Consider the following 27,535-nt stretch of genomic DNA (forward strand, 5'->3'; position numbering starts at 1 on the left):
GAGCAGGAGGAAGATGACAAACACAGGAACCAACAATGCAGAACAGCTGAACAGCTCAGCAAAGGAGATAGGAAACAAACTGTCCAGGACGTAACTTCCATCTGACATTTCTTTTGACAAAAATCATTTTTGTTATTGGTCTGATTTAAAAACTTCTGGAGAAACTGAAAATCCAAGTTTTCATGAGTTGGAAGCCACAACTAGGCCAGTCATGATAACAAATTTTCCTGGACCATTAATTGTCCCAGAAGTTATTGCGAGAAACAATAATATTGTTGTTTTGAGATCGTTTTCAAGTAATATAATGGTAATGGCACAATAATGCAAGAACACATCGTAAAATATCAATAAACTTTAAATTCGAACAACTTTTAATACTGGAACTGGAAGACATTTTAAATAAAAACAGGATTAAGCTAATAAGAGTGATAAGAGGCTCACTGATGTGATTTTTGTGACTGGAAAAATTTCCAAACAGACAAATTTGTCTTTCTTGTTACCAAAGGGATACATGAAAGAATCTTCTTCGCACAACTGTTGAGCAACAAGTGGGGGAGGGGTTTGTGGTGTCACTCAGAGCTCCACACAGCCAGATGAAAACCACTGCAGCACTTTCTCTGGCTTCTTGTTGGCAAGATTTTTGCTGAACCTGCCGTATCTTGATCCTGAAACCGGCCCATGCTGCGTTGTTTCCAAAAAAACGATAGAAATTTCTTAACTTCTCTGATAGAAAGCAGCAACCTCTAGATTGGACAATAAAAGGAGTTTATTGCTTTGGAATGTGTTTGTGCAGGTGTGGTGGGGTGAAGCTCAAACCATCCAAACGTCGTTTTGGTCACATAGCATCTTTAATACCACCATTATAATAATTAGGATATCAAAAGTATCGAGTATACATACATAATTTGCATTGCGGTACACAAATCTGAGCTGATTCATGTTTTCATATCTTTCATTTGTTGTTCTCAGGATCAACTTTTATTATCTCGACATTGTGCTGATACATTAAATTGTCCTGGAGAACTCAACGCTATTTCAGGAAGGAGAACATTTAATCGGACATGTATTGTTAAGCGATATAAAAAGCTTTTTTGATATTTCCAAATGTAACTTGAATCCTATAGTCTACTACTTTCCAATACCAATATTCAAGAATCTTGATATAAGCCGAACTAGAGTCCATGTCACCAAAATCAACGCAGTTTAGGTCGGTTTCTGCACCTGCTGCAGCCTTGATATTCTGTCCTGTTCTTCTGGGGGTTTTTTTTGCAGTTAAGTTCTGGATGCTGTAGGAACAGTCTCTTGAAGCCATGCCTGTTTTTGTAACAGTCCCAGTAAATGGATCCTCAGGAGTCTGAAGATGTGTGGAGTGTTTATGTGTGTGTGACTGGTTGAGGAACGCAAGGGTTAGAAAAAAAAAAAGGAAATAAAAAGAAAGAACGGAAAAAACGAAAACCAAAATGGTGAAAACACCTCACTTCAGCTCCATCACCTGGGCCGTCTCAGTCCGTGCTGTCTGTCAGACGCTGGTGATGGAGGCCAGGCAGTTCGATGACTTCTGCAGTTTCTCAGGCTGTGTGGTGGGGGGCTCGGGGATGGCGCGAAAGCTGAAAGGCAGTCCAATGCTGCTGGTGCCAATGTGGCCGGGGCTCAGTGCCGGATTCTGCCGTCTATTGCTTTCCACGATGCTGGATGTGTTGGATGCAAGGCTTTCACGCGTTCTGCACGACAAACAGAAAGTTAGCTTGGAAATTAGAAATTCAAATGAGTTTTTTTTTTACAGTGTAGTGAAAAACAGTTTTTGCTCCCTAACAGGTTTCTTGGTTTTGGCTTTTTTTGTTACACTTAGAGCTGTCGTGACAGTTTGGTATGAGACAGATAATCTGTGAAAAAATGGAGTTCCTATGCCTTTTCCCAGAGCTCCCAATGCTGTCTAATAACGAGAAGGAGGGTCTTTGCGCTGTGAATCACGTATCTGTGTAGCGCTGCTCATCCCTCCTTTTCCTGCCCCCGTTGCTCTCTGTTACGCCACAGCTAGTACAGCCTCTCATGAATGCTAAGGCTAGTGAGCACGGCCACCAACGACAGCAGATAAATAGTTTTCTTGTAACAGTAAGTTGTTTCACCGCCACTATCACATTTGAAAAGTACATTCATGAGGTTGATTGACAGCTCTAAGCCCCTCCTCCTGGCTCTGATTGGCTGTTTTTGGTGCATTTCTCCAGACAGCTACCGCAGCTCAGGAAGGAAGTGGAGCAGATCAATATTTTCCTAGATTGTGTCTCGTATTACACTGTCACTGGAGACAGTTTTAACAAATATATAAAAACATGTTTGTTGTTGTTTTGTTTTTGTTTTTTTACAAAAATGTAACATAGTGCACCTTTAAGTTTGTCAGGTTTGCAAAAGAATTTTCCAGCATAGAGTAATTAAATAAACAAAGTAAAATTGTTGCACCTCCCTCAGCAGGCAACAACTGCCTGTCAGGCATTTGGGATAACTGACTATGACTGTTTTGCAGAGGAATTTTGAGCCATTAAGCAGAATGGTTTTAATTCAGTCCCATTGGAGGGTTCCCTAGCAATAGCAGCTTGTTTAGGGTCAGGCTGCAGCATCTCAATTTGATTTTAGTCAGAACTTTACGTAGGCCACTTGAAAGCCACTTGGTTTTTGTGGAGACATTCTGGGGTGAAATTGCTGCTGCTCCTTGAACAATTGTCCTGCTACATAATAAAGTAAATGCATAACATAAGCTTGAGCTCTAAGTCAAAAACTAATAGCCTGATATGCTTATTCTGAATGTTCTGCCACAGTGCAGAACTCATGTTTCCATCATTTAAAGGAAATGGTCCAGGTCCTAAGCTGTTTGTTTTGCTACAATGTTAAACTTTTGAAATGTTGGTAGTTTTACACACCTTCCAAAAAGGTAGCTGAATGTTAAATCTATCTGTTATTGAGACCTTGTTCTTTCTGGACTTTTTTTTTTTTTTTTTTTACCTTTCTAGCCTTAATAGACAAAATCATGTTTTGAAAACTGATTTTTTTTTTCCCTCAGAATATCTTTGTTTGATATTAGATTTTTTTAGTTGACCTGAAACAAACAAAAAATTATTTTTAAGGGGAACATTTGTTTTCACAGCTTTTTTTTTTTTTCACAGAACACCAACACACGCCTTAAATTTCATTCCATACAGTCAATGCAATCCCAATTATGATCAAATATAATAAAATTTTGCTTTTAATTTTATATTAAGGTATGTGTCCAAGGAAGTCCAGCTGATTACATCTTTGACTTTGTAGCAATCCCTCCTCCTAAGTAAGCTTGTGGTGACAGTGGACAGATGAGTGGTTGACTTTGCAAAATTCCCTCAAATTGATAAAAAAATAAATCAAAGCACAGAAAATAATAATAATAATAATAATAAATAAAAAAATGTTCAGATTTGTTGAGGTTAAGTGCAGTCAATACCTACAGGAGAACAAACCATGGAACTCTGAAGGTAAGATGAATCACAAAACTGGGTTTATGAATACATTAGACAAGATTTTAACCACATTCTTAAGAAATGAGCAACCGACACAGGCAGTATGAGGAGCATGATGCAACCTACGACCCTGGTATTTTCTACTGAACATCTAATGCTGCTGCGAGTGGCACAGCAATTCTTTTGAATCAGTTCTGCTCAGAAACGTTAGTTCTAATCGGAAAACTGTCCAAAGCCGAAGTCTAGTTAGTCAGTTGTGGATATGGCAATATTTATCATAACATATGTAACCAAGTATGTTGTCATGCTTTTCAAAGACTTTATCTTATAAAGCAGAATCCAAGAATGACACCTTTATCATTTTAAAGGTGTCATAGACAGTGACAAAGTCTATCATGCTAATTGAACTCATTTAGCTAGTGATAATTTAACTAAAGTAATCCCCCCAAAAAAGTCAAAACAGTTTTCAAGCAGTCATGTTAACGTCAACTATCATGCCAACTTTAATGGGTTTTTTTTTTTAAGAAAAGCAATAACACACGACTCATACTTTTTGTGTTTCCGCGAATACAAGTGTATGGTTCAACACATGTTCCACTGAGTTTAAAACAAACTGTAAAAAATAATTCAGGTTTTGGCCTGTACAAAGGGAGCAAAAAACCAGATACAACAATGGGTTTCTACAATTATCCCAAAAATGTTTTGGTCCCGTCTGTTTGTCTTTTCTACAGAATCAGTGTTGCCATCATGTCACTAGCCATCTGCATGAGATTATGATGAAACACTGTAGGAAAGAGAAAGGAAGTCAATAAGACAAACAAAAAGTGAGTAAGAATGCTAATGCTTTATTAGAGCCTGGAACCTTTAAAAGTGATCCAAAGAAACACTATGGCAGAGTTTTTACTTACTTACTTTCTCATTCATTCATTTTATTTATTTATTTATTTTTGTCTTTTTTGTTAGCTTTCTTAAACCTAGTTTAGTTTAAGGCTACAATCTCAGATAATCATAAACAACAATAGATTTGAGCTTATTTATTTTAGTGCAGTAATTCATTTTAGATAAAAAAATAAATAATAATAATAATAAAAAATACTACATTTACATCCCACTCTGTGCAATTAATTTTCAGAGAGGCTGAAGCCTAAAAAGGACTGCTGGGCTGCCTCTGAGGGTTTTAGGGCAGTGAGAGGGTCACAGCTGCACCCACCGCTCATTCAGAGAAACAATACTTCACTTCAGACTCTCCAAAAGTCTCCAAGAATGCAACCAAAAAAAATTGCTAGATTTGCCATTTGTCCCTATTTTCGAAAAACGTTTCTAGAGGGGTCTGAGGATTCACATTACAGCACAGCATGGCGTATGAACGATTACACACCAGATCCCATAAAAACACTAAAATTGGAAATTTGCTCACACGCTAAAAAACTTGGGAATATGTGGCTTGTTTATGGGTACACTGACATGTGAACGGAAGAAGCTGTAATCACACCTACAACCTGCAGATTCTACCTACTGTGCCACAGACGTCCATGAAAGATTCAGGATAGCCTTAAATAAAGCACTGAAACATGTTTAACACATAGAATGAAGGTTTGGGAAATCATTTTAAAGAATCCATAAACAATGTAAATAATTCAGGTTTGATATGTTGGTATCAACTTGTGTTACAACACATTTTTGTCTTGTCTGTCACTCAGTTTATTTTTTCAACTTGGTGGGCAGAATCGCAGCTGCCAACGCTGTTCATTGTTCAAGTTAGAATGATAGCGAATTTAGCCAAATGAGCTTTACCTCTTCTTAGCGTAATCAAATCTATTAACTAGTTTATGCTTGATCAGTCTAAATATTTTAGATTCTGAATAAGAGACGATCGACTACAGTCCACAATTCTAAAACTGCCCTGAAATTGTCCAAACATCAGCCAGCAATAGCATATCAACATTAGTATCAGCTTAGTAACTGCAGTGAAAGTGTCAGTTTTGTATTGTCACATTTGGATTTTGTAAATTGGATTTTGTTACTGAAATTATTTTAATTTTGTAAGCAATATAAAATAACCAAAGTTTGAACAATAAGAAATGTTTTGAATTGCAACCAGAACTCTGCTAATCGTTTGTAGGGTAATGTTTTCCTACTGTTATCACAAAATAATTTGTGTTGTCTGACACTGTTAAATCTTTTAAACCAGATAATGAGAGTGATGGTAGATTGCCCTTCTGAGCACTACCAGGTTGATGCCACACATTATTTATTATTTAAAGTTTGTGAGGAAATGTTTTATCCTAATTTAGCTAAGTTAGCTAAACGGTGCCAAACAAAATCGTGCTATCAGCAACTGGACACTTGTCTCATGAGACAGGTAAGAAATATTGTGTTGTTTTAAGTTGCAGTATGTAACCGTTATAAAACATGCTTTTTACATATTTGTTAAAACTGTCATGTTGTGACAATTTAGTGTAAGACAGATGATCCGTGAAAAAAAATCAAGCTCCTCTGTTTTCTCCTACTACTATCTGCAGAAATAAACCGATTGGTCAGAAACAACCAATCAGAGCCAGGCGGTCTTAGTGCTGTCAATCAGCTTAGTGTTCGCACTGCTCCCACCCTCCCCCCTTGCTCTCTGCTATATTACAACTTGTTCTTCACAACGGAGCCTGCCATGAATGCTCAGGCTAGTTGGCATGGCGACTGATGACAGCGGATAAACAGTTCTCCTGGAACGGTAAGTTGCTTCTCCGCCATTAGCACATTAATCAGTATGTACCCGAGCACGATTGACAGCGCTAACACCCTCCTCCTGGTTCTGATTGGTTGCTTCTGACAATGGGGGTAGTGCTTTTCTGCAGATGACAATAGATAGAGAAGATGGAGGAGATTGTCTACATGTATCATATCTGTCAATATATTTCTAGTAAAAATAAAAAGATATTTGAAAGAACAGATTATCTGTCTCGTATTATACTCTCATGACATGGTGGCAGTTTTAACAAATATGTAAAACAAAATTTGTTTTAATAAAAGTTAAATGCTGCAGCTTTAGTACATACAATTAAAAATAGTATAGAAAAATATTTGAATTCACAGGCTTATATACAATATACATTAAATTTTTGAAGTTTTATTTGTATAATAGCATGTTCCATTACAGTATTTTTCAGAATACTGTAATGTATCAGAAGACTCCCTTCTGATAATTGCTAACCGTTGTTTTCTATGTTTTCACTGGTAAGTTGAACATTTAATTATCTTTGGTAATGTGCTCCAGGTCTTTGAGGTTGGAAGGCCTCATTGTCATCATCATATTCTTTACCTTCCTCCATAAATTCTTCAGCAGATTTAAGTTTGGAATCTGGCTGGGCCACTTCAAAACATTAACGTTACTTCCATTCAAAATGAACATTTTGATAAAATTGAAAGATTAATTACAACTAAATCTTAGGAATACTTCTGGGCTTAACTGAATTAATTGCTGCATTTTTGACAATCTTTAATAAAACTAAATTCTCACTAAAGCTTGTTCACTCTTTTAAGTTTCTGTTGAAATTACACTGCCTCACAAAACTATCCCCTTACCTAACCACAAACTTCATTTTATTTTTGGGAATGTTAAAGAACAAAACAAGAAAGTACTTTGTTATAAGGTGGAAAAAAGATTAATATTCAAATATCTGAAAAGTGTGGCATAGATTTTACTCAGATTCCTGAGTAAAAATAAAGTATTTCTGATTCTGAGGGAACCAGATTTTTTTTCTTCTTCTTCTTCTCTTTTGGTGAAGACTTAAATCCGTGATTTAAGTCACGGATTTTAAATTATTTATTATCAGAAGCCAAGATGGCTATTTATTTAACTCGACGTGATAAGATGCAGGCTGGACCTCATTTGAGTATTATTGATGTGTGGAAGATTAACGTAAAAGCCAGACTGAGGCTGGAGTTTTGCTTTTACAAAGCTACCGGGAACCTCAAAGAGTTTGTGGACCTGTGGGGGTTTGAAAGCAGACTGTGCTCCATTTCAGAACAGAACGAATTAGAATATAACAAATTATTATTATAAATGTCAATTATTGTGCTGCTGATTGTTTGATTTGATTTTTATTGTTTAATAAATGTTGTGTTAAAAATCTTCTCTTTTGGCTTTTCCCTTCAGGGGTTGCCACACCCAATCATCAGCCTCCATTTATTCCTATCCTCCCCATCCTTTATCTTCACACTGTCCAACCAGATCCTTAAATCTCCGGTTTTGTGTACCTCCTGGCCTCCTGCTCGGTGGCTCCAACCAGGATCCTTCTAACAATATAACCATTATCTCTCCTCGGAACATTTCCAAACCATCTCAGTATGGTCTCTCTAACTTTAACTCCAAAACATCTAACATGAGATGTTCCTTTGATGTCCTCAATCCTAAAAAATATTCATCCTCGTCACTCCCAAACATAACCTCAACATCTTGACCTCAGCCAGCTCCAGTTCTGCCTCCAGTCTTTTCCTTATCGGTTCTGTCTCTGAACCACACATCGCTGGTCCAACTACTGTCTTGTACACCTTTCTTTTCATTCTTTACAAGACCCTTTTATCACATATCACACCTGACTCCACTCATCCCAACTTGTTTGCACACCCTTCTTCACCTCTTTTCCAGACTCACCGTTGCTTTGGACTGTTAATCCTAAGTTCTTAAAGTCCTCTACTTTCTTTACTTCTACTCAGTGTAACATCACCGTTCCACTGTGCCATTCTCATTTGCACGTGTATTCCATCTTGCTGTGACTAGTCTCCATTCCCCTCTTTTCCAGCACATGCCTCCACCTCTAGGTTTTCCTCTACTTCCACGCTGCTCTCACTGCCTATCACAATGTCATCTGCAAACATCATAGTCCATGGAGACTCCTGTCAGTCTGTCCCTCACTAAAAACCACTCTTTCCCTTGGAATCAGAAATACTTTATCAATCCCCACTGGGAAATTCTCAACATTACAACCTGGCACTAATGAAAAGGTAGGAAAATTAAGACAGTAAAGAAAAAAAACGAGATTTAAAAACAACGTATAAAAGCATATTGAGTTGCAGAGATCACCTGTATTTTAGAAAGGATATCCAGTTGATTATTTCCCAACTGACTGTTGTGCCAATTCAAAAAATAAGTTTAATAAAATATTTGTATGGATTTATAAATCATCCTATTTGCTTAAACAAATGGCAACTGAACTTGTCTTGCTTCTTCAAAGGCATTATCTTTTTAAGCACTGAGGATTGCCACGCCCTAGATGCACTAAGAGGTGATTGATCTTTAGATACTTGTATGTGGGTCTAACATTTCAAAATACTTGTGATCTGGCCACAAACAGATGGATTTGAGACTTGAGGACACATTCTCTTATCAGTTTTAAATGATGCACAGTTTACTTTGGCTCTTACCTAGGAGAGTTAAAGCCACTGTCCACTGTGACACTGCTGCTGTCCATGCTGTCCAAGCGGGCAGAGTGGGCCGACTTCTGGCTGCTGCTGTTCTCCGTCTCCTTGGGGCTGAGCAGGGTCAGATTGGTCTCCAGTTTCCGCTGCAAATCGTGCTCCTTCTCCCGTTCAAGGAGCCACTGCATGGTTCCTTCTCCGCCACCACCACTGCTGCCTCCAACATTTCCGCCTCCTTCCCCATGGTCTTTGCTGTCCTCTGCTGTGGCCAACTCTTTGTGCGAGTCCTCCTCTGCCTCTTCCTCCTCCTCATCATCTGATACGTTATAATAGTCAAAGGAGGCAGAAGGGACTGTTGGCTCCAAGCTGCTCTGTAAAACTGCAGGTGACGCTGAGGAAGTGGCTGAATTGGAAGGCTGCTGGGGCTCAGGATTGTCTAGGGCCTCTGTTGATTTGGCATGTGAGGCTTTCCGCAATGTGCCAGACTTGGTGTAGCTGCTGTCCACATAGCCAGTGGACAAGGCATTATGTGGAGGTTTGAACAAAGTGTCCTTGCTGAAGATCTCTTTCCTCTTTATCACCAAACTGCCTCCTCCCCCTCCAGGATCGACATTGTGTTGGTGTGGTGTCAAACGGGCATTTTGTGCTGGTTCTGGCGTCTGGCTTGGCGTCAGTCGCGCTGAACCGCTCTGTCCCTTTGCTGCCGACATGTCCTCTTTGTACTCCATTGTATGAGGAGAGGTAAGGTGAGGAGTTTGCCGGTCAGCTGGAGAGCCCTTTCGGAGTCCCCCTGATGAGGTTAATGTGTCATATTCTGATTTTGCCTGAGGCGAAGGGGCAGTAAGGATTGTTTCATTTGATGTATTGCACTGGAAGTACTCATCCGTAGAGGGCTTAGGAGAAAGTCCCATTAGCTCATTGTACGTCGGCAAACTGTCTCTGCTTTTGTTCCTTTCCATTGTACTCCGGATCCTTGACTCATCCAGACTCCCTTTCCCCAAATCAGGCACATTAAAGTCGGAGTGGAACTTAGCAGCAGAGAACATGATCCTTGAGTAGTGGGAGGACTTCTGTGTGGCTCGAAGAGTGCCATCATCAGTGTAGTAATGACTACGCTCCTCCAGACTGGGTTCAAAGTCTTCCGGGGCTCCCAGTGACGGACCCTTGAGAGAATTGTCCATTGACCGAGATCGTTCCTTAGCTTGATCTGACCTCTCGTGTCGAGACTTCCTGTCCTGATTGTGGCTGTGACTTCTTTGCACTCTGGACTGACACGTTCCACGTGAAGGCTCAGGAAAGGGCATCTCAGTTCGTCTCTTGGCCAGCTCCCCAGACACGTCCCACTCAGGTGTAACTGGGCAGTACGATTCAGTAATATTGGGGTTACTGTGAACCAGATACGTTGCACCTCCACTTCGCCTGCGTTCCAGAGTGTACATAGCTTCCCGAGGCGAGCGAACCAACGAGTGGCTAAAGAAACGATAATCCCTTTCCATGAACACAAGATCCCAGTTTGAACCTTCGGATGGGTCTCCCCTGGATGTCCTTGGTTTGCTGTGAGACCGAGACTTACCATGTAGTGCCCTCCGGTGGCCCCTGCCCCTCCGGCTGCGTGCACTGTGCTGGGCAGAAGACCCCGCCTTGTTCTTCTGTGTACGCTCTTCCTCCAGCCTCTTCATTACAGCAGTGTGCCTCGCAACATTCTCCACTGTTAAGTCAGGGTTAATCCTCCGAATTATCTCCATCTCCACCTCCCGTGGAATGGGTGTGGTTGGTACGTCCTCGTCACGTAGGGGCCATTCCTCAGGGGGGAACTGGGCTGAGAAGGTAGCCAGCTGTCGCATTTTATCCTTCTTGAAACTTAGTCTAAAAAGTTTGAGACCAAACCTTTTGGTTTGCTTCTCACCACTTCCACCACTACTTGCCTCTTTCTTTTTGGTCAGAGTGTCAGCTTTATAAGGGAAAGAAGTAATGCCTTTGCTCTTATCAGCTTGATCTTGAGAAGGCGGAGACTGTATAGGAGGAGAAGTGGGAGCCGGGGGATGTGGGTATGATGGCGGCTCTCCTCTGTGTTCCCTGGTCGACGTGCTTGGAAGGGTCTCCCCGCCATTTTGATCCTTGGGTGGCTTGCTTTGATAGGAATCTCCCTTGTGCTCCTTTGGTGACTTACTTTGGAGTGCAGAGCCATGCAGTCTTGACTGGTCCTCACGATAGGAATTGTATGAGTCATTGTGGTTCTTGCGAGAAGGCCTATCTCTCATGCAGCCTGGTGTGGATGGTGTGACATTCCCAGACTGAGGTGAGGTACAGTTCTGTGGCTGTTGCTGCTGACGCTCCGGAAGCCGATCCTCCAGGTGATACCACTTGTTGTTTGTTCTGATGAGAGAAGGAGTGATAAAGTACGTCTGGGGAGTGACGATGAAGTAGCCCTCTGGAGTTGGATATATCTTCCTCTCTCGCACCAGCATGTTCAGAGTGTGTCGCAGGACCTCTGGGCTGGGTGTAGGCACACCTGCAAGAGGCACATATTGGACTCAATAAAGTAAAATGAAAATATTAGTGGAAAGAATAGTAGACAAATCTGGTAAAGTCAAGGGGAAACTTGTATTAAACATGTTTTCATTAAACCCCCATTTCTGTATTAAAATGTTTTTTATAGGTTTGATGAAATATTCCCTTAAATCTGAAATGTTGTGTTCTCATTAACTGTAAGCAAAAAATATGTATAATTTACTTATTTAAGGCTTAAAGGCATCAGTTTGTGTGGAATTAAGTCATATAATCTGTTTCATTGAGCTGAATAAATGAACTTTTAAAAATAATACTCTAATTTATTAAATATGACTGTATATTCTCCTGTTTTTTAAGAAATAATGTAGACTTTCCGTGTTTTACAGGTTATCTAGTTTTAACTCAGCAGAAACATAACAATTTTAAACATTTAATTCCTTGCAGTATGTTGCATTAATCATTTACAGTTGGCAGATCTTGACAGATGCTTACATTCACTGTATAAACATTACCCTTTTGTGTCAATGTTTGACACTCAGAGCAAGAAACCAGTAGTCCTGAAGCCACATTAAAAGCCAGCTTAAAGATTGTGCGTAGGAACAAAGCCCTACATTTTTGGAGACATTTCCTGTGGTGGTCAAAACCTCCACAGCAAAGTTTTTTATAAGCTTAAAGAAGGTCACAAGAAGGCAAGATTACTTAAAAAAATAATGAAATGTACAGTATGTAAAGAAACCCTCTGGCATTGTGGCATTTAGCATAAAGAAATAACAACAATGCTACTAACTATATCACTGTGCTGTCATGTATGAAAATATCTGGTTTCAAAATTGGACAGATTAATAAAATCTCTGTCTAGATCAATAAAATAAATACAGTTATTTAGGGAATTATTGGAACTTTTTGAAAATTACGGATGAGGCACTTACTGATTTTAACAATTGCCACAAAATTTCCTACTTTTGGTAATGACCTTTTCTAATGAAATTACTATTAAAACTGCATAAAAAGATTGTTGTACTTAACTGCCCTCACTGACAGAAGTTTAGCTTAGTTCATTACTTTCTTTTGAACATGACAACCAAATAAAAAAGTAAAAGAAATAGAATAATATAAGAACATATGAAATCAACATATATTTTACACTATGTACAGTATAACAGCCAATTGATACAGTTGAAACTATAAGTAAAAACCACCTTTTTTTTCTCAGTCTGAAGTTTAATCAGAGCAAACCTCTCATTTTAAGTCAGTTAGAATTAACACAATTATTTCTATTTACTAAATTCCACAAAAATGAAAAAAAAGACTTTTTTTGTCATTTATTCATTTTTATTTATTAATTAATTATTTATTTTCTAAATTAAATGGTCATATACATATTAGATGTTGCTTCAATATTTCTACATAATATCCTTTCCTCTTGATACTATCTATTTTATGAAGTGGACTAGTTAATTCGAAAGACATCAATAAATAAATCCCAGATGTTTTTCCCTCAAATTTTTGTAGCATTTAGAAAATAGAAATAATTTTGGTAATTCTAACAAACCCAAAGCAAGAGAAGTTAGATCTCTTGCTTTAGACAGGGGGGAAAAAAGGCGGCTTAAGTCTGTGTATGTAAGCTTCTGGTTTCAACTGTAGGTTTGAAATGGCAGGAACAAATATAAATGTATTCAAAGTTTTGACTTTGTCTACCTCAAAGTCTAAACTTCCTCTTGTGAAGTTGTCATTATGATGGATGTGCTTCTAGCTGCCACCAATAGCTCAGTGGTCGATGTAAGTTCAGGGTTTCACAGCAGCAGTAATTGGTGCTGGTTTAACTATCACCTCCTTGGGATACTAGCATGGTAGTCAAGCAGTTGCTCACACTCACCAGAATAACCAAAAGACAGTGTGAGGTCTTTTGTCTGAAGCACTTGGTCCAAAGGTTATCAACACAGCAATAAACTGAGACAACTTCCTTCAATAGGACCCATAAGAACTTTTAAAGGGTCAGAATTATGTATTTTTCAGCCATATGGTGCCATTTTATAGAACAATCAAGTAACTATTTTACCTTCAGTTGTTGTAAAAATGCTATCTATAGCAAATATAACTTAAAATAAATTTGACTTTGTAAGTTAACGTCTTGACATTGGACCTTTGTCTCTTTAGAAACTTACTCTGAAAGTCTGCCTTCAGGAAGTCATCATAACATGGCTCCTCTATAAACCCTTTAACAACATTTTTAAAGAATTTTTCAAACATAAAAGATTCAAAGCAACACTCTAGGCATTTTTTGATGAGGGAATAACAGTATAACATTATGTAAAGCTCTAAAAAGTCAATTTTACATAATACTGTCCCTTTAAGTTTACTAGACATGAACGCGCCCCCCACTCACACACAAACAATATTAGTACTACGTGCACCAGATTGATGCTCCACAGACAGAAATTAGGCAGCGTCACAATTTTTCATTTAACATTGAACAGTTTTTAGACTAATAAATTTTTCTTGAAACATAAACATTCTATATTGTAGAAATTTCTCTGTTGGTATAGGCTATGTTCATTCCATTGGTATAACCATCACTGTCGTAAAATTGAATATTGTTGCTGAAGGACATTAACCTTATATGTCCATTTTTATTCATTTTTGTTTTCTTGTGAAAATCAACTATGACTAATTCCACTTCAGATCACTCCCTGGATTCATTGAAATGCATTGAAAGGAATCAGAAACAGGTCATGAATTTTAGCAAACTGTGTCTGTAACTGTATTTCACTAATCTTGAAGAATTGTGTATTTTTATTTTTTCACTGACTTTCATTCTCAAGATGAGGATTTACATTTTAAAACACATATGAAATATTATTACTTCTAAAAAAATATCAAAATATTGGAAACTATTTGTGCTGCAACTAACTTCACCCTGAGCACAACAGCTTTAACCTTTTGTCAGCGCATATTTTTTTTTAGTGTTGAGAAATGGACTTAACGGAATCAGTAAGTAAATCATAATCAAGTGCCATTTTTAGGTACTTGTTTCTACCTGATCTGTTTCTGTACCCCGAAGCAGATCAGGTTATGAGCCAAAACATGAAACCATAACAAAGATACCAGGATGTGAAAAAAGCATTTACCCCATCACAGATTTCTCCTTATTTTTGCAACTCTTAATTGTTTTAGAACATCAAATAAAACTTAATATCAGACACCTGAGTCAACACACAAACAAACAAACAAACAAAAACAACAAAAAAAAACATTTTTGGATGTGTTTTTCATTTATTAAGTTATTATTATCTGTGGATGAACTTTGGGCCATATTTATTTGCAGAATAGTTTAAATTGAGACATATTGCAGGCTTTTCAAGGTGGAAAACCTGTTTACCATCATGCAACAGGTTTTTCAACCTGTTGCGTGCTCGGATTCAAGCCCAGACTTTGATTATGCCACCACAAACTGTCATTATGGTTAGGCTTGTTGGTGTGCTTCCAATCATTGTCTTACTGCAAAACCAAAGTCTGTTGAGCTTCCGATCACAAAAAAAGGGAGGAATATTTTCCTGGAAGAGAGCAGAATCCATGGTTCCAATCATTACGGTGAGTTGTCCAGGTCCTGAAGCAGCAAAGCAGCCCCAGACCATCACACAATCAGCACCATGTTTAACTATAGGTATAATGCTCTGTTTATGAAGCTTTGGGTAGGGGTGCGTGATATGATAATATTAGACTGTACAATTAGAAGGTGTCTATGAAGGAGACAATTGTTCAACGCGTCAATTTTAATGCAACTAGTTTTGGAACTAATAAAAAATTTCAAGGAAAACATCAGCATTTTAAAACAACCATTGCCTAGAAAAATATCTATATTTTTCTAGACAATATTTTTTCCCGCTGTGAAAAAATATATTTCCACATATATTTGAACATTCAGAGTCAACGTTTAGTCAACGTACTGAACATCCATTTCCGAACATTCAACTTTCAGGGGACACTTACTGGTCTGAACATTCGCTTGCTAGCTGGGTACAGAGGAACCTACAGCTGCTCCCGAAGCTTCTACTGGAATAGCTGCTAATGCTACATTAATAAATATGGAGCAGGATGCTTGAGTCTTCAGAAGGCCTGGTTTGTCAGTTTAACTTGTAATTAGCTAATCAGATTTATTGGACTGATTGCATTGGAGAGTCTGCCTATACCAAGCAAGATCAGTTCAGAATACTATAAGCCTGGTTGGCCTCCAGGCTTTACTTGCCTCCCCGCCAATGTCATTTTGTTTATTTTAAATAGGGTTTTTTAATATACACCAATAACCGTAATGTATAATGCATTAAGCTAGGCTAGGCTAGGCTTGTAGCTGACGCATCAAACTAGGCGCAAGGACATGATCACCTGCCCATTGGCCTCACATGCTATTATTTCTAAATTATGATGCCTGCTCATGCACCTCTGAATTTTTTAACACAACAACACGATGGGCTGCCTAACGTCTCTACCACTGGACTTACTGGGTTTTCTAGGGGAAGCCCTGATACCTGAATAATAACAAGAGATTAATGGAGATACTTTACCAGAATATCAGTACCTCTCCTTGTGTTACAGAAATAGATTATCCACAACAGAAAATTAGTAGATCTCTAAACAAACACTGCTGTTGTTTTTTGTCTTCTGATCTGACCCAGCATTTTTCTTTCTCTGCTGTGTGTTTTCTGTTCCATATTTGTTTTATCTTTGTCGGATACTAAAAGTTGTTTGATGGTCTGAATCATAAAAGTGTAGCAAGAAAGCAAACAGAAGAAATCTGTAAAGGGGAAATATTTTTTCACTCCACTGTACATTTCTAATAGATACATTTTTTCCCTATGTATTCCAAGTTTCTGCATGGATTTGTACCTGGAAAACTGGCAGTGAGGTGCTCCATCAGTGCCTCCTGGTTGACAGGCTTGTGGGCAGAGTTCATAGCAGAGATGGCCAAGCACAAGATCTCCCCCAGTGGTATGAATTGTGACTGACTGATAGGTGACATACTGATCGGAGACACATCACCTGCGGAATGAGGAGGAGGAGGCACAGGCACAACAGTTAGATCATGAATGAACAGTGGGCGCAGCGTGTGAAGCTATGATGTAATGGTCAAACAGCGGCAGTGTGCACGCTGCCAGGAACGGCTCCTCCCCTCGTCTCTGTGCTTCCTTAGCCTCTCTTTGCTGCTGCCTTTTCTGGGTTAGCAAAGCGAGGCATCTGCTGCAGCAGAGTGAAAAATCCTTTGCAAACCGCTCGTCTGTTTCAGAGCATCCTCAGAGATGGACCTGCTCAAAATTCCACTCCGAGCTAACCCACGCAGAAATTCTCAGGTCCGCCATAAGCTGGCTTTGCTGTCAGCCATAGCGAATGATGAGATCATCCCGTACCACACAGAAAGCCCGGGCTTCAAGCTCTACCCGAAAGCCGACATCTGTCTAGCTGGAAGGTTGTAAAGCAACACGCTGCATGCAACTGCTGCAGCATCTGTGCTGTAGTGACCCTGTCCCCTGACCTACATCTGAGAATCACACAAGACGATGAGGAATCTAATGTCCAAAGCTCAAGTTTGACATGAAAATCCCCCCTGTCTTCACATTGAAACAACAGAATCGGCATCACCCATCTGAGTTGTGCTTCTTTAACTTTAGCTCTGCCTCTTCAGCAACACTCAGCCTGAACGGTCAGTTAAGCAACACGATGACGTTATCTCTGTTTAGTATCTCAAGCCCTTTAAGCCTCGTGTGGCTGTAGGGGACTTTATGAATTTGCACACGAATGCGTTTTAGCTTTTTAAACCAGGACACATAGACGGTCTAATACGATGAAAAGAAATAAGTGTTTGTTTTGCAAAGTGAGAATGGTCCTTCATAGTCTGAGATGAGCAAACACGCAATAAGAGTAAAGGACAAGATTTCTCCCAAAAGTAAACATCCTACAACCATTTATACAAACGGTACACACTGTACCTACTTTACCTGTTATCTACATTTCAAAACATAGCTCAGATAAAGTGCGATTGTAAAAGTATATCAAGGAAAACACACACAGATTTAACCCCACTGAAATGCCAGCTTCCACTGGGAAAGAAAGGAAAAGCTTTCCCAACACTTCTTACATCTCACATCATCCCCAATGGGTTGGAGCTGATTCAAAACTGATTCCACATCACTTTTCCTAAACTCTTAGCTGCCTTAGCGTAGAGAAGGTGGAGCTTCTGGCAGAAGATGGGGTAGGGGGTAGGGGGAGTGTCAGACTCACCTGGCGCACGATAACTTGGTGGGGATGGAGAGAAATGCGGAGGAGGAGGAGGAAGATGCTGCTTCTGCACACGGATGTCCTTCTCGCTACGAGAGAGATTGTGATCCAGCGGGCGTTCGGGAAGCTCCGAGCTGGGCCAGGCCCGCCGCAGATTGCCGCTGCGGTTCTTCTTCATCGTGACCCCCCTTTTTTTCCCCCTGTTTTTTTCCTAATCCGGCGGCCTTCACTCCCCAGGGACCTCTGGGATAAGGAAGCGTGGGGCAAAAAGGGGTGGCAAGGGGTAGGGGGTGCTGGGAACTGGTGAAATGGGGGGGAGAAAAGAGAGAGAGGGCAGGGGATGGGGAGAGAGGGGGAAGGAAAGGAGGGGAGGTGGGGAAGGGGGAGGTCGACCAACCTCAGGCTCAGTGCCTCCCCCGCATCAATGAGAACGTCCCGCTAGAGCGATCACACACCAGACATGGCAGGAACCAGTGTGCGCCTTTACACACATTCACGCATCTCATTTACGTCCACGAGCGAGCTACGAACGAGCGCGTCGGCGCTGTGGGCTGTTGTCATCGGCTGATCCGGGGCAACGGTGGCGGAGGAGCAGGTGATTGCGCGAGGCATCACCCTTTCATCGACATCAGTCCCAGCCACCATTTGTAGCATCCCCATTTGCATGCGTAGGGAGGCACATTACGTAGCCACTCTGATGTGGGAGGAGGGAGAGGGAGAGATGTTGGAAGGGTGGGGGGTTGGAGGGAGCAGGGGTAGAGATGAGGGAAATGGGGCATTGGAAGCAAGGAGGACGGTGAGAAAAGGATTTCAGCTGAGCTTTTTTTTGGGGGGGGGAGCTGCGCGTTCCCTTTTCAGAAAGTAGCAGGGAGAAAAGGGGGGTAGTGAGGGGGGGAGATCCGGAGGAGATTGATGGTATGGTCACAGAAGCAAAAGCTTTAAGAGACCCAGTCTTTGACAATAGCTCAATTCACCACAGGAGTGCTCGGCCGATCCCCCCTCCCGTAAAACAAAAGAGCTGGCTTTTTTAAAAAAAAGAGAAAAAAGCCCAAAATAAAAAGCTCCATTCAGGCCCCGACGGGCATTAAAACCTCCGTAGTAAGCTCAGCGCCGGAGACACCATGTTCACCTCCATCTTTATCCCATCAGCCACAAGACCCCATCGTCCTTTCGACAACAGCGCACCAGCGAGAGGGGTGGGGAGAGGAAAAAATGGTGAGCATCGAAATGAAATAAATAAATCAAGTCAGGAATAGATATCCACAGTTTCCCCCCCGCGATCCGACGTTAGAAGCTCCCCGATCCGATCGCCGTAGCATCCATTCATTAACGGGGGAGGGGGGGCGGAGGCTGAGAGGGGGTGTGGGGAATGCAAACTCCAGTCAACGGCAAAAATCTCTTTCAACGCTAATGCTGCAGCTGCTCCCAGCACCTCCAGGAAGGGTGTGTGAGTATGTGTGTGCGCGCGTGTGCGTGCACGTGTGTGTGTGACAGGGAGAGAGCGAGAAAGAGGGAGAGAGAGAGAGTACGTATGTGCGCATCCGCCTGCTGCGCGTGATTCTGCGTGAGCATGCATGCGTCTGTGTCTGGGTGATTGAGGCTGAGGGGATGGGAGGAGAGGATGCAAGGGAGAGAGAACGAGGACATGCGTTAGAGGCAGAGAGGAGAGTAAATATGAACACACACACACACACAACAAAAAAATAAATAAAACAAAATACAAAAAAAATATCCACTCCTCTGGTAAAAGTCCAGGGGAAAAAAAGAGGAACGCGTCTCTGGCTAAATTTCCATTTCCATTGTCTCCCTCCACCTTCTTTGCATCATATGTCCTCTTTAGGGATGAAGGGGCCCCTCTCTCTGCCTTTCCTGGCCCTATATGACAAAACTCACAGTCAACAGGAATCACTTAGAGACAGCAGGGTTGACTTTTAACACTTGACACAACTGAAACTTTGCTGAACTGCAAAAAAGAAAAAAGAAAAACACAAGAAGACAACAGCAAACAAGCAAATGCACTCCATGCTGACTCACGTGTGGAGTGTGAATGGACGGTTGGAGGGACGGGACAAGGAGCAAAGTGAGAGGGGCAGGACAGGGCAAAGTGGGGAGGTGATGGAGCGGGTGGAGGGAGGTGGAGGATGGTGTCACAACCAATCTGCTCCAGTTCACTGATACCAAAAAGAAAGAGGAGAGCAGCAGCAGCAGGAGGAGGAGGAAGAGGAGAAGGGAGAGCAACACAACGCCAGCCATTTTATTTCTCAGTTGTGCTGCAACAGCCTTTGTTGCTATGACAACGCAAGCCGATGAGCTCATAGCTGTTAGCTTTTGAGTGTTGTTCCCTTAAAGAGCCAGTTACCCAAAATAGAAAGTTGACTGAAGCACATAGACAAGGACCAGAAAAACTAGGATCCCTCTTCACGTGACTGTTCCACAACGGAGAGCATATAATATAATATAATATAATATAATATAATATAATATAATATAATATAATATAATATAATATAATATAATATAATATAATTCATAAGATTAGAATGTTATTGAAAAGTTTAAATAATTTTATTAATTCAGTTCCAAAATGTGAATATAACATATTTTATAGGGATGTCTGATATATCGGCACTAACATCAGTAACAAAAGTCATCTTGTTGACTTTTGTTTCTTGAGTGGGAGACTGGGTGGGGGGGATGAGTGAACGGTCAAAATGCTGGGAAAATATATATAATATGTATATATATAGTATATATACATATACTATATGTATATATACATATAGTACATATATACATATACCGATGTCATTGCCGATCGGTTATCGGCAATGACAGCATTATTCATATTAAATATCAATATTTGTATAAGTGCATCCCTATTATTTTGTATGAATTTCAATGTCCTCATGCTGGCAGCAGCTCTGTTATGTTAGCTCTGGTTTGTTCTTATTTTCCAGACTTTTGTTGATATTGTTTTTATCTAGGCACCGCTTGTTTGGACAAGTTGTCCTCTGGTTCTGGATGTCCTGCATCTGGGAGGACTTTTGCTCTGACCTTTTCACTTTTAGACATGATGCGTAACCGTGGCAACAAGGTATAAGTTCTTTACAATTCGGAGCGGCTAATTAGCATCTGAAAGGTTCAAATAGTGCCTGAACTTTGACCCAACTCTGACCCCAAATCCCAGAGGAGTTAAAAAAGGAGGTTTAATGGATGCAGAGTGGGACCAGAGAGCCGGGAGAGAAGGAGGAAGTTCAAACCGTCTCCACCATCCATCACGTTGGGCAAAGATCAAATCCCAGACTCTAAAATTTTCTGCCCGGCTTTCTAACCAGACGGCCAGATGGAGCAGCAAAAGCAAAGGAGGTGGATTAGCAGAGCTTGCCACCAGCTGATGTATTCATCCAGGACAAGTTACTGTGGAATATTGTCTCTGCTGCCTGGACACTGAGCTGTTAGCATGTCATAATGGTACTGTAACAGTCTTCAGTCAGAAGCCTAGAGAGGTTCATTGCATGACTGACTGTTACTGTTGCATGACTGTCCACAGCACCACCATCCACAAATACTCTTTGAAGATTCTTAAATGATATTAATGTATTTAAAGTTGCTTTTTAAATACAGAAATGTTCACTTATTGGAAAATATGCTCATGTACTGTGCAGTATGTATTCAATACTCCGTTTGCAGGAATTCAGCCTGTGGCACTGCAAAATGTTGATGACCGTAAGCTGCTTTGAGAAAATATGGATTTTATTTTTCAAATTGAGTTACTTGAATTAATACATTTTTCAAAGATATTCTAATTTATTGAGATCACAGGAGGTGTGTTAACACACTCACCCGAATTTTGTCAAAATCACTTTTGCCATAGATTTTTTGAAAGCTTTGATCTACATTAGTTTTTATTTGCTTGTCGTAATGGGGGGAAAAAAGAAACTCGAAAAACAACCCCTCTTACATAAAATAGAGAGTCTGTCCTGAATTCTGATTTGTAACGCTATGAAAAAAAAGTGTTTCAAAAAGACAAATGAGCAAAACTAAATAAAAAGCTCCCAGAGGGTTAATGGGAGCAGTTTGATTGACTCACCAATAAAAAATGCTCTCAGATTCTTCAAAGTGAACCTGCTCTTAGTGTCCACTGTTAGTAAGATAATGACTACTCCTGATTATTCAGCACAAGTTCAGAAGAGCAATGTTGTATTTCCAATGAGACCAGAACCGGGCATTTTACAGATGCTGGGTCACATTCGCATGTCTCAAACTGACCTTCAGGGACAGAAAAGAAAACTGTCATAAAAAGTCTCAATTCAGTACATAAAACCAAAAAGCAGAACTTTTATTTTGTTGCTACTTTAGCACCATCGATTAAACCACAATACTTGCACAACTTAAAAATTATAATTTTTCTGAAAGATAATGACTTAACATAGAATAATATAAAACTGCAGATGTCAGTAAGGCATACCACATTTTATTGTTCAGTTGCAATGACTACTGTTACTAGCAGGTGCTTATATTTCAAATGTATTATAAAATATATTTGTTTAATAACAGATTTCAGTAAATGGTCCAGCTCTCAGCAACAAATACAGCAGCTAAAGAGTATTTGGTAAAATGAAATGCCACTATTGCAAAAAAAGAGAAAAAAAAACACATCAAGAGTTTGCCATATCTACATCATCTGTACATCATCTATATAAGAAATGTCAAATTTAGTTTTTATAAAAGTTTTATATCTTTTTCTTTTACATAGAGAATGCTGTTTTTATCAATGTGATACATCTACTCTGGACTGAAGCTTGTACTTGTGTATGATGATGTCACAAATGAAACAGTGGCTAAATAAAGTTTTCCTACGTGATAATAAAACGTTTTTAACTTTTATCTTTCCATCTTGAATAAATAATGCTGCACTCCATGTAAGAGTAACAATGTGATTTTCGTCAAGACCTTCTCACAAAAACTTTCTCAGCAGTGAGTGTGCCCCTCAGCGGCTCATTTAACCAAAATCTCCTTCTCGAAGCTAAAAGTAAGATCAAAGACATACAGATTTTTACGTTGATATCCAACGTAAAACATATGTGAAATATATAGCAACAGCTTCTGCTGCGTCAAAACATTTCCTCCTATTCTCTGCGGAGGCCCTCCCTTTCCTTTCACCGAGGAGCGGTGCTGAGCAGGGAAGTAGAGTCGGGTAGAGTTTTCCTGAACAAACTCTGCACTTTTCCTGCCTAAAGAGCACAAACCCTAATTCTTCAACCTCTGCTAATCAGATTGAATAGTCAAAAAAAAAAAAAGTCCTCGTTTCTACAGCAGAAAGTTGGAGACTTTCATCTGGGCTTGTTAATCCAGCAGCAGTTTAACTCTTTTAAACTGCTGCTGTTATTATATAAAATTATTATATTACATTATATTACACTCTAGTAAACACTGTAAAGTCAACAGGAACTGATAGTTTAGAAGAAATGGTTTGACAAAAGTTATTAAATTATAGCAAAATCAAATTTGCAATAATGAGTAATAGGCAAAATGTGGGTCACATTGAAATTGTGCTCAGAGCCTCAAATAAACAAAGTTAAACAGTATAAAATTCAGTGCAGTGATGATTTGAAGCAAAAGATGTACAATATAAGGACTTTTTATTTATGCTAACTATTAGTCTCTCAAACAACTTCAGGTATGGAAATGTTGGGCACATAAAAACTAAGACTAGACCAGTGTGACTGATGAAAACTGTAAAAAAATAAAATAAAATAAATGATTCAAGTTATTGTGATCCAGCTAAGAAGATATTCATTGAATCAAGAACAATTCAGTACTGCACAGGTATTGTACAAATCATGCAATAATCAAGAGGTACTTTGAAATTATAGACACTACATGCCAACTTAAAGGAAAACATATGTAAAAGTCAAGACTAATATTTCAAAAAGCTTGCCTTTGTTAATTGTTATAGGATGAAAGTGTGGAATCATATGATAGTGAAGAATTAAGAAAATATTTTTCACAATATAGATTTTCTTTTAGATCACTAAAAGACAAGTGGAAGACATATACAGTGCATCCAGAAACTATTCACAGTGCTTTACGTTTTCCTAATTTTATGTTACATTCTTATTCTAAATATTTTTTTTCTTAAAGCTGAAAAATAAGTGCTGCTTTATTAGATACTGGTTATGCTTCTGCTTATATAGTTCCCCCATAATTTCTGTAATTCTTATTAAGCAAGTTATTAAGTCTGCTTGGTTACAGTTCCACAACTGTTAATACTGACCAAGTAAATTGTATTTCATGTCGTCTTAGAATGTCTCAAACAGAAACAGAAAGCTAAATGTCCTCAAAGCCTCTGATATTTAAAAGTTCATTTTGAAAGGAAAAAAAACTTTAAGCACACATATTTTTCAGTAAGCTTACATTTTTATATTGAAAATAGTTGTATTTATTGATATGATGTATTATTCTAATTTTAAATGTCATATCTTAATTGGAAAATCGTAATAATTACAAAGTCTTTCAAACATCGATCTGTGTGCGATTATAAAATGAATTTCACTTAGTGATAACATTCCTGAAATAAAATATATTTTTCAATTGTGTATTGAATGTTTCTGCATCATGATCAGTGTTTCCATTCATTAGTCACAGGAAAGGCTTGTTTGTTTTCATTTAAAAGAAGCAGGTAAACCTGAAGCTGCCTGGGTGTCATGCTGGTTAAACTGTAACTGATCTCTGTGCTCACATGGCCTCACTATTAATGTGAAGACTGAAACAAAAACAGCCCTTCCTCTGATTTTCAAACTGCACAAAGATATGACATGACTCGTAAAAATTCACTTCATGCATGCAACATATGTTAAATTTGCACCAGCACTTTTGGTTTTGGCATTATTAATTTTGGTGAGTCATTAGCTACAAGACAAACATTCCACAGCTTATCAGTGTCTGGTGGTACCGACAAGGACTTGAAAGCAGCCTAGCAGCCAAAAGACCACCTCATCCTACCACCAAAGCTTTTTGTCAAAAAACAAGAGTTGTTTTTTTTTTTTAATTGACATGTTTCCATTAAGCACATTTATTTGTGCAATTATAGTCAAGGCAAACATAGCTAGTGTCCCAAACATTCTGAGTTTCATTCAGGTGGTGGAATAATTGTCAACAGAACTTTGTGCATAAATCTACAGAAAAACATCAATTTTGTGTTTTTACTCTGCCTCTCGTCAGTGCATAGACCATGCATCCCGACATCTACACGCAAATGGAAGCTGTGACCCAACTGAAGACACATGAATTGGAAGAACTCTGACATTGTCCACGCCTGTCTCTGAGAAGCTGCTGTGGTCGAACCTGCTAAAAGAGACGCCCCAACATGACTTGGTGCGTATGTGAGTTATAGTTTTGACAGAAAAAAACCATGGGCCTAGGTACTGAAAAGTTAAACTTGAGAATAACTGGGCCCAGTTCCTGAACTCGTCTTTGTGAATCAGTAAGAGTACAAGTCATAAAGCGGCTGCCGTCACAAGGTGAGATGATACATAAGCTGCCTTTTAACTCCAACTAGCTGCGACTGGTTGGATGCAACCCGGGGGGCATCTTCGCTGGAATCACAGACTAATAACGTCCTCTTAAAACTTTGGCTAGAAGTATTTTACCTCACAGCTCCTCTATGCAGGTTTTAACATGGTTAACAGGACTTCAAAAAGAGATCTATAAAGCCTCACATTTGAATATGTGACGTTTTGCTATTAAAAGCAGGTTCTGTTATAGTTTGTTTTTCACTGAGACATTCTGATTGTCATAGTCTGGGGTGACAGCAAACGCCCTGGTGGTTTTTCCATATGGGGAATGTGACTCACTCAGAGGTGGGTAGAGAACCCCAAAAATTATACTCAAAATAAGAGTAGCACTACTTCAACATCTATTTACTCGAGAAAAAGTGAAAAAGAGCCATCCAAGAAATTACTCAAGCAAGAGGGAAAAAAGTATTTGGTAAAAAGTCTACTCAAGTACTGAGCAACTGATATCTATATTTAAAAATTACATCATCAAACAGAACAAAGTATAAAGTTAAGTAATTTTGGTATTTTAAGAACCAAAATGACAATAACTCATATAAGTGGCAAAAAAATAACAAAATAAGCCACTTTTGGTGCCATGTCGTCTAAGGAAATATTATTTTACTACTGAAAATTACAGTACATCACGAGGGATGAACTGGTGCATTTTAGGTTCAATCTGTCCTCTGTCCATAATCTCCATGTAGCTTCCAAAGAAATTGACCATCGCCTCATAATTTTCGAATACTTGAATATTGTTTGTATTTATAAAAATCAAAACAATTCACATTATTTGGGCCTATGAGTTTTATATAAAGTGCAATGTTTACAAAACACCCAGCCCTTCGTAAAGTCTGTTCTAGGCCATACCTTAAGACTTTTTAACATTCTTTGTAAAAAAATAAATAAAATAATAATAATAATAACTCAAAAAGCCACATCTTTCCACTTCACAACTAACACCTGCTTTTTTGCTGGTCAACCACCTAAAATCCCAATTATAGAGTCTGATTTTAGATGCACTGATCTGAGCTTTATTATTTATTTTACATCATATTCAGAATTCCTAATTGCAGTTTCTGAACGGTTTGTTGCAGTTTATTTTCTGTTTGATGAAGGTAGTCAGCCTATTATTTTTGTCAGCTTTAAGTTCCTTTATTATTTATTTTTAGATTGGCTGTTATACTAATTGCACTCACTGAACAAACTAGTTGTTATTTTTACAATTGACCAAGCTGGTGAAGATATTGGTGTATTTAAGTGTGATGTAATCACAAAAAAAGTTATAAAAAAAGTTACTCAGTACATTCATGTATGCATTTAAAAAAAAAAAGAAACATTTTAAGTCAACTCAGCACTGTTTTCCTGTATTGAATAGGTATCGACCGATACTAAACCTCAGATGTTTGTATCGGTGCATCCCTAAAAGATGTCAAGACGTTAAAGATTTCAAGGAGTTACATCCGTTTACATGGCGTCCCGATAACTGATTGTCACTGCTGGACTCTGAAGCTTGTTACCCACCTATGCATCTGATATGAAAGCCTTGCGGTGGCTGCAGGGTCCTCCTGGTCCAGGCGTTCCTCAGCTGCTGAAGATGCTCCTCCTGGCTCTGGAGGAGCAGCACGCACTCGTCTATCCAGCCCAGGAAGAAGACCTCCGACAGAGCCTCGGTCAGCGCCTTGTTCCAGAAGTGCCGCATGTTGACGGCTTTAAAGCTGGCGAAGACCTCGTAGCCGGTGAGATGCTCTAAGTTTTTCCACACCTCCGCTGCATCTGGCCGCGGTGATGATGACGGTGAACTCGTCTCATCTTCCCCGCAGACCCGCGACAGCACGAGAGCCAGAGAGAGCGGAGTTATGTGGGAAAACTTTTCCATCCCTGCGTCGCTTCCCGACAGAAAAATGACATTTCTGAGCGGGAACCTCGTTATTAAGTTCTCAAACCTCTCATGCGGCCTCGTTTTTCATTTTTAAAGGGAATTTGTAGAGGAAAGCTGCCCCTAAGTCAGGTCAGGTGCTCCATGTAAGCGGCCGTCAGATACGCTGCTCCCAGACTGTAACTGTCAAAGAGCTTTACGAACTATTTTCAGCCACAAAAGAGGCAAGGACTTTGTGCTGCGTTCAAAAACTCCTCGTAAACTACTACGCTTACATTTTAAACGAGTTTGCGCCTCTATTGTTACTGTTATTATTCCGAATGAGGACAGCGAGTTAAACACCGAACAGGTAACGCACCATTGGACCAACGAGACATTTTTCAAAAATCAATAAGAGAGAAAAGTCAGAAAGACTGAGGGAA

The 27,535-nt window shown here is 39.5% G+C and overlaps 1 protein-coding gene across 2 annotated transcripts; it reads right to left on the reverse strand.

Annotated features, from left to right (window-relative positions):
* Window positions 1-826: 826 nt before the first annotated feature.
* On the reverse strand, window positions 827-27,113 carry stox2a (storkhead box 2a). Of its 2 annotated transcripts, none has more exons than XM_032562630.1 (4): window positions 26,759-27,113; window positions 16,293-16,445; window positions 8,904-11,409; window positions 827-1,721 (listed from the first exon to the last, which is right to left on the reverse strand). In XM_032562630.1, the coding sequence occupies exons 1-4, from the start codon at window positions 27,111-27,113 to the stop codon at window positions 1,520-1,522; spliced, it is 3,216 nt and encodes a 1,071-aa protein (XP_032418521.1). In that variant the 3' UTR covers window positions 827-1,519. The 2 variants fall into 2 exon arrangements, with proteins under 2 accessions (XP_032418521.1, XP_032418522.1); XM_032562631.1 differs by lacking the exon at window positions 26,759-27,113 and adding an exon at window positions 17,682-20,004.
* Between the last annotated feature and the right edge of the window lie 422 nt (window positions 27,114-27,535).

This window comes from Xiphophorus hellerii, chromosome 5, assembly GCF_003331165.1.
Source record: "Xiphophorus hellerii strain 12219 chromosome 5, Xiphophorus_hellerii-4.1, whole genome shotgun sequence".
Lineage (NCBI taxonomy): Eukaryota > Metazoa > Chordata > Actinopteri > Cyprinodontiformes > Poeciliidae > Xiphophorus > Xiphophorus hellerii.

What these genes read in the sequence shown, in the direction of transcription:
- stox2a (XM_032562630.1), bottom strand. Translation starts at nt 27,113, where the DNA reads ATGGAAAAGTTTTCCCACATAACTCCGCTCTCTCTGGCTCTCGTGCTG. An exon ending in CCTCACTGCCAGTTTTCCAG is followed by an intron (nt 11,410 to 16,292) that starts GTACAAATCCAT and finishes TGCCTCTTGCAG; the next exon opens with GTGTGCCTACACCCAGCCCA. An exon ending in AGTGGCTTTAACTCTCCTAG is followed by an intron (nt 1,722 to 8,903) that starts GTAAGAGCCAAA and finishes TTTGTCGTGCAG; the next exon opens with AACGCGTGAAAGCCTTGCAT.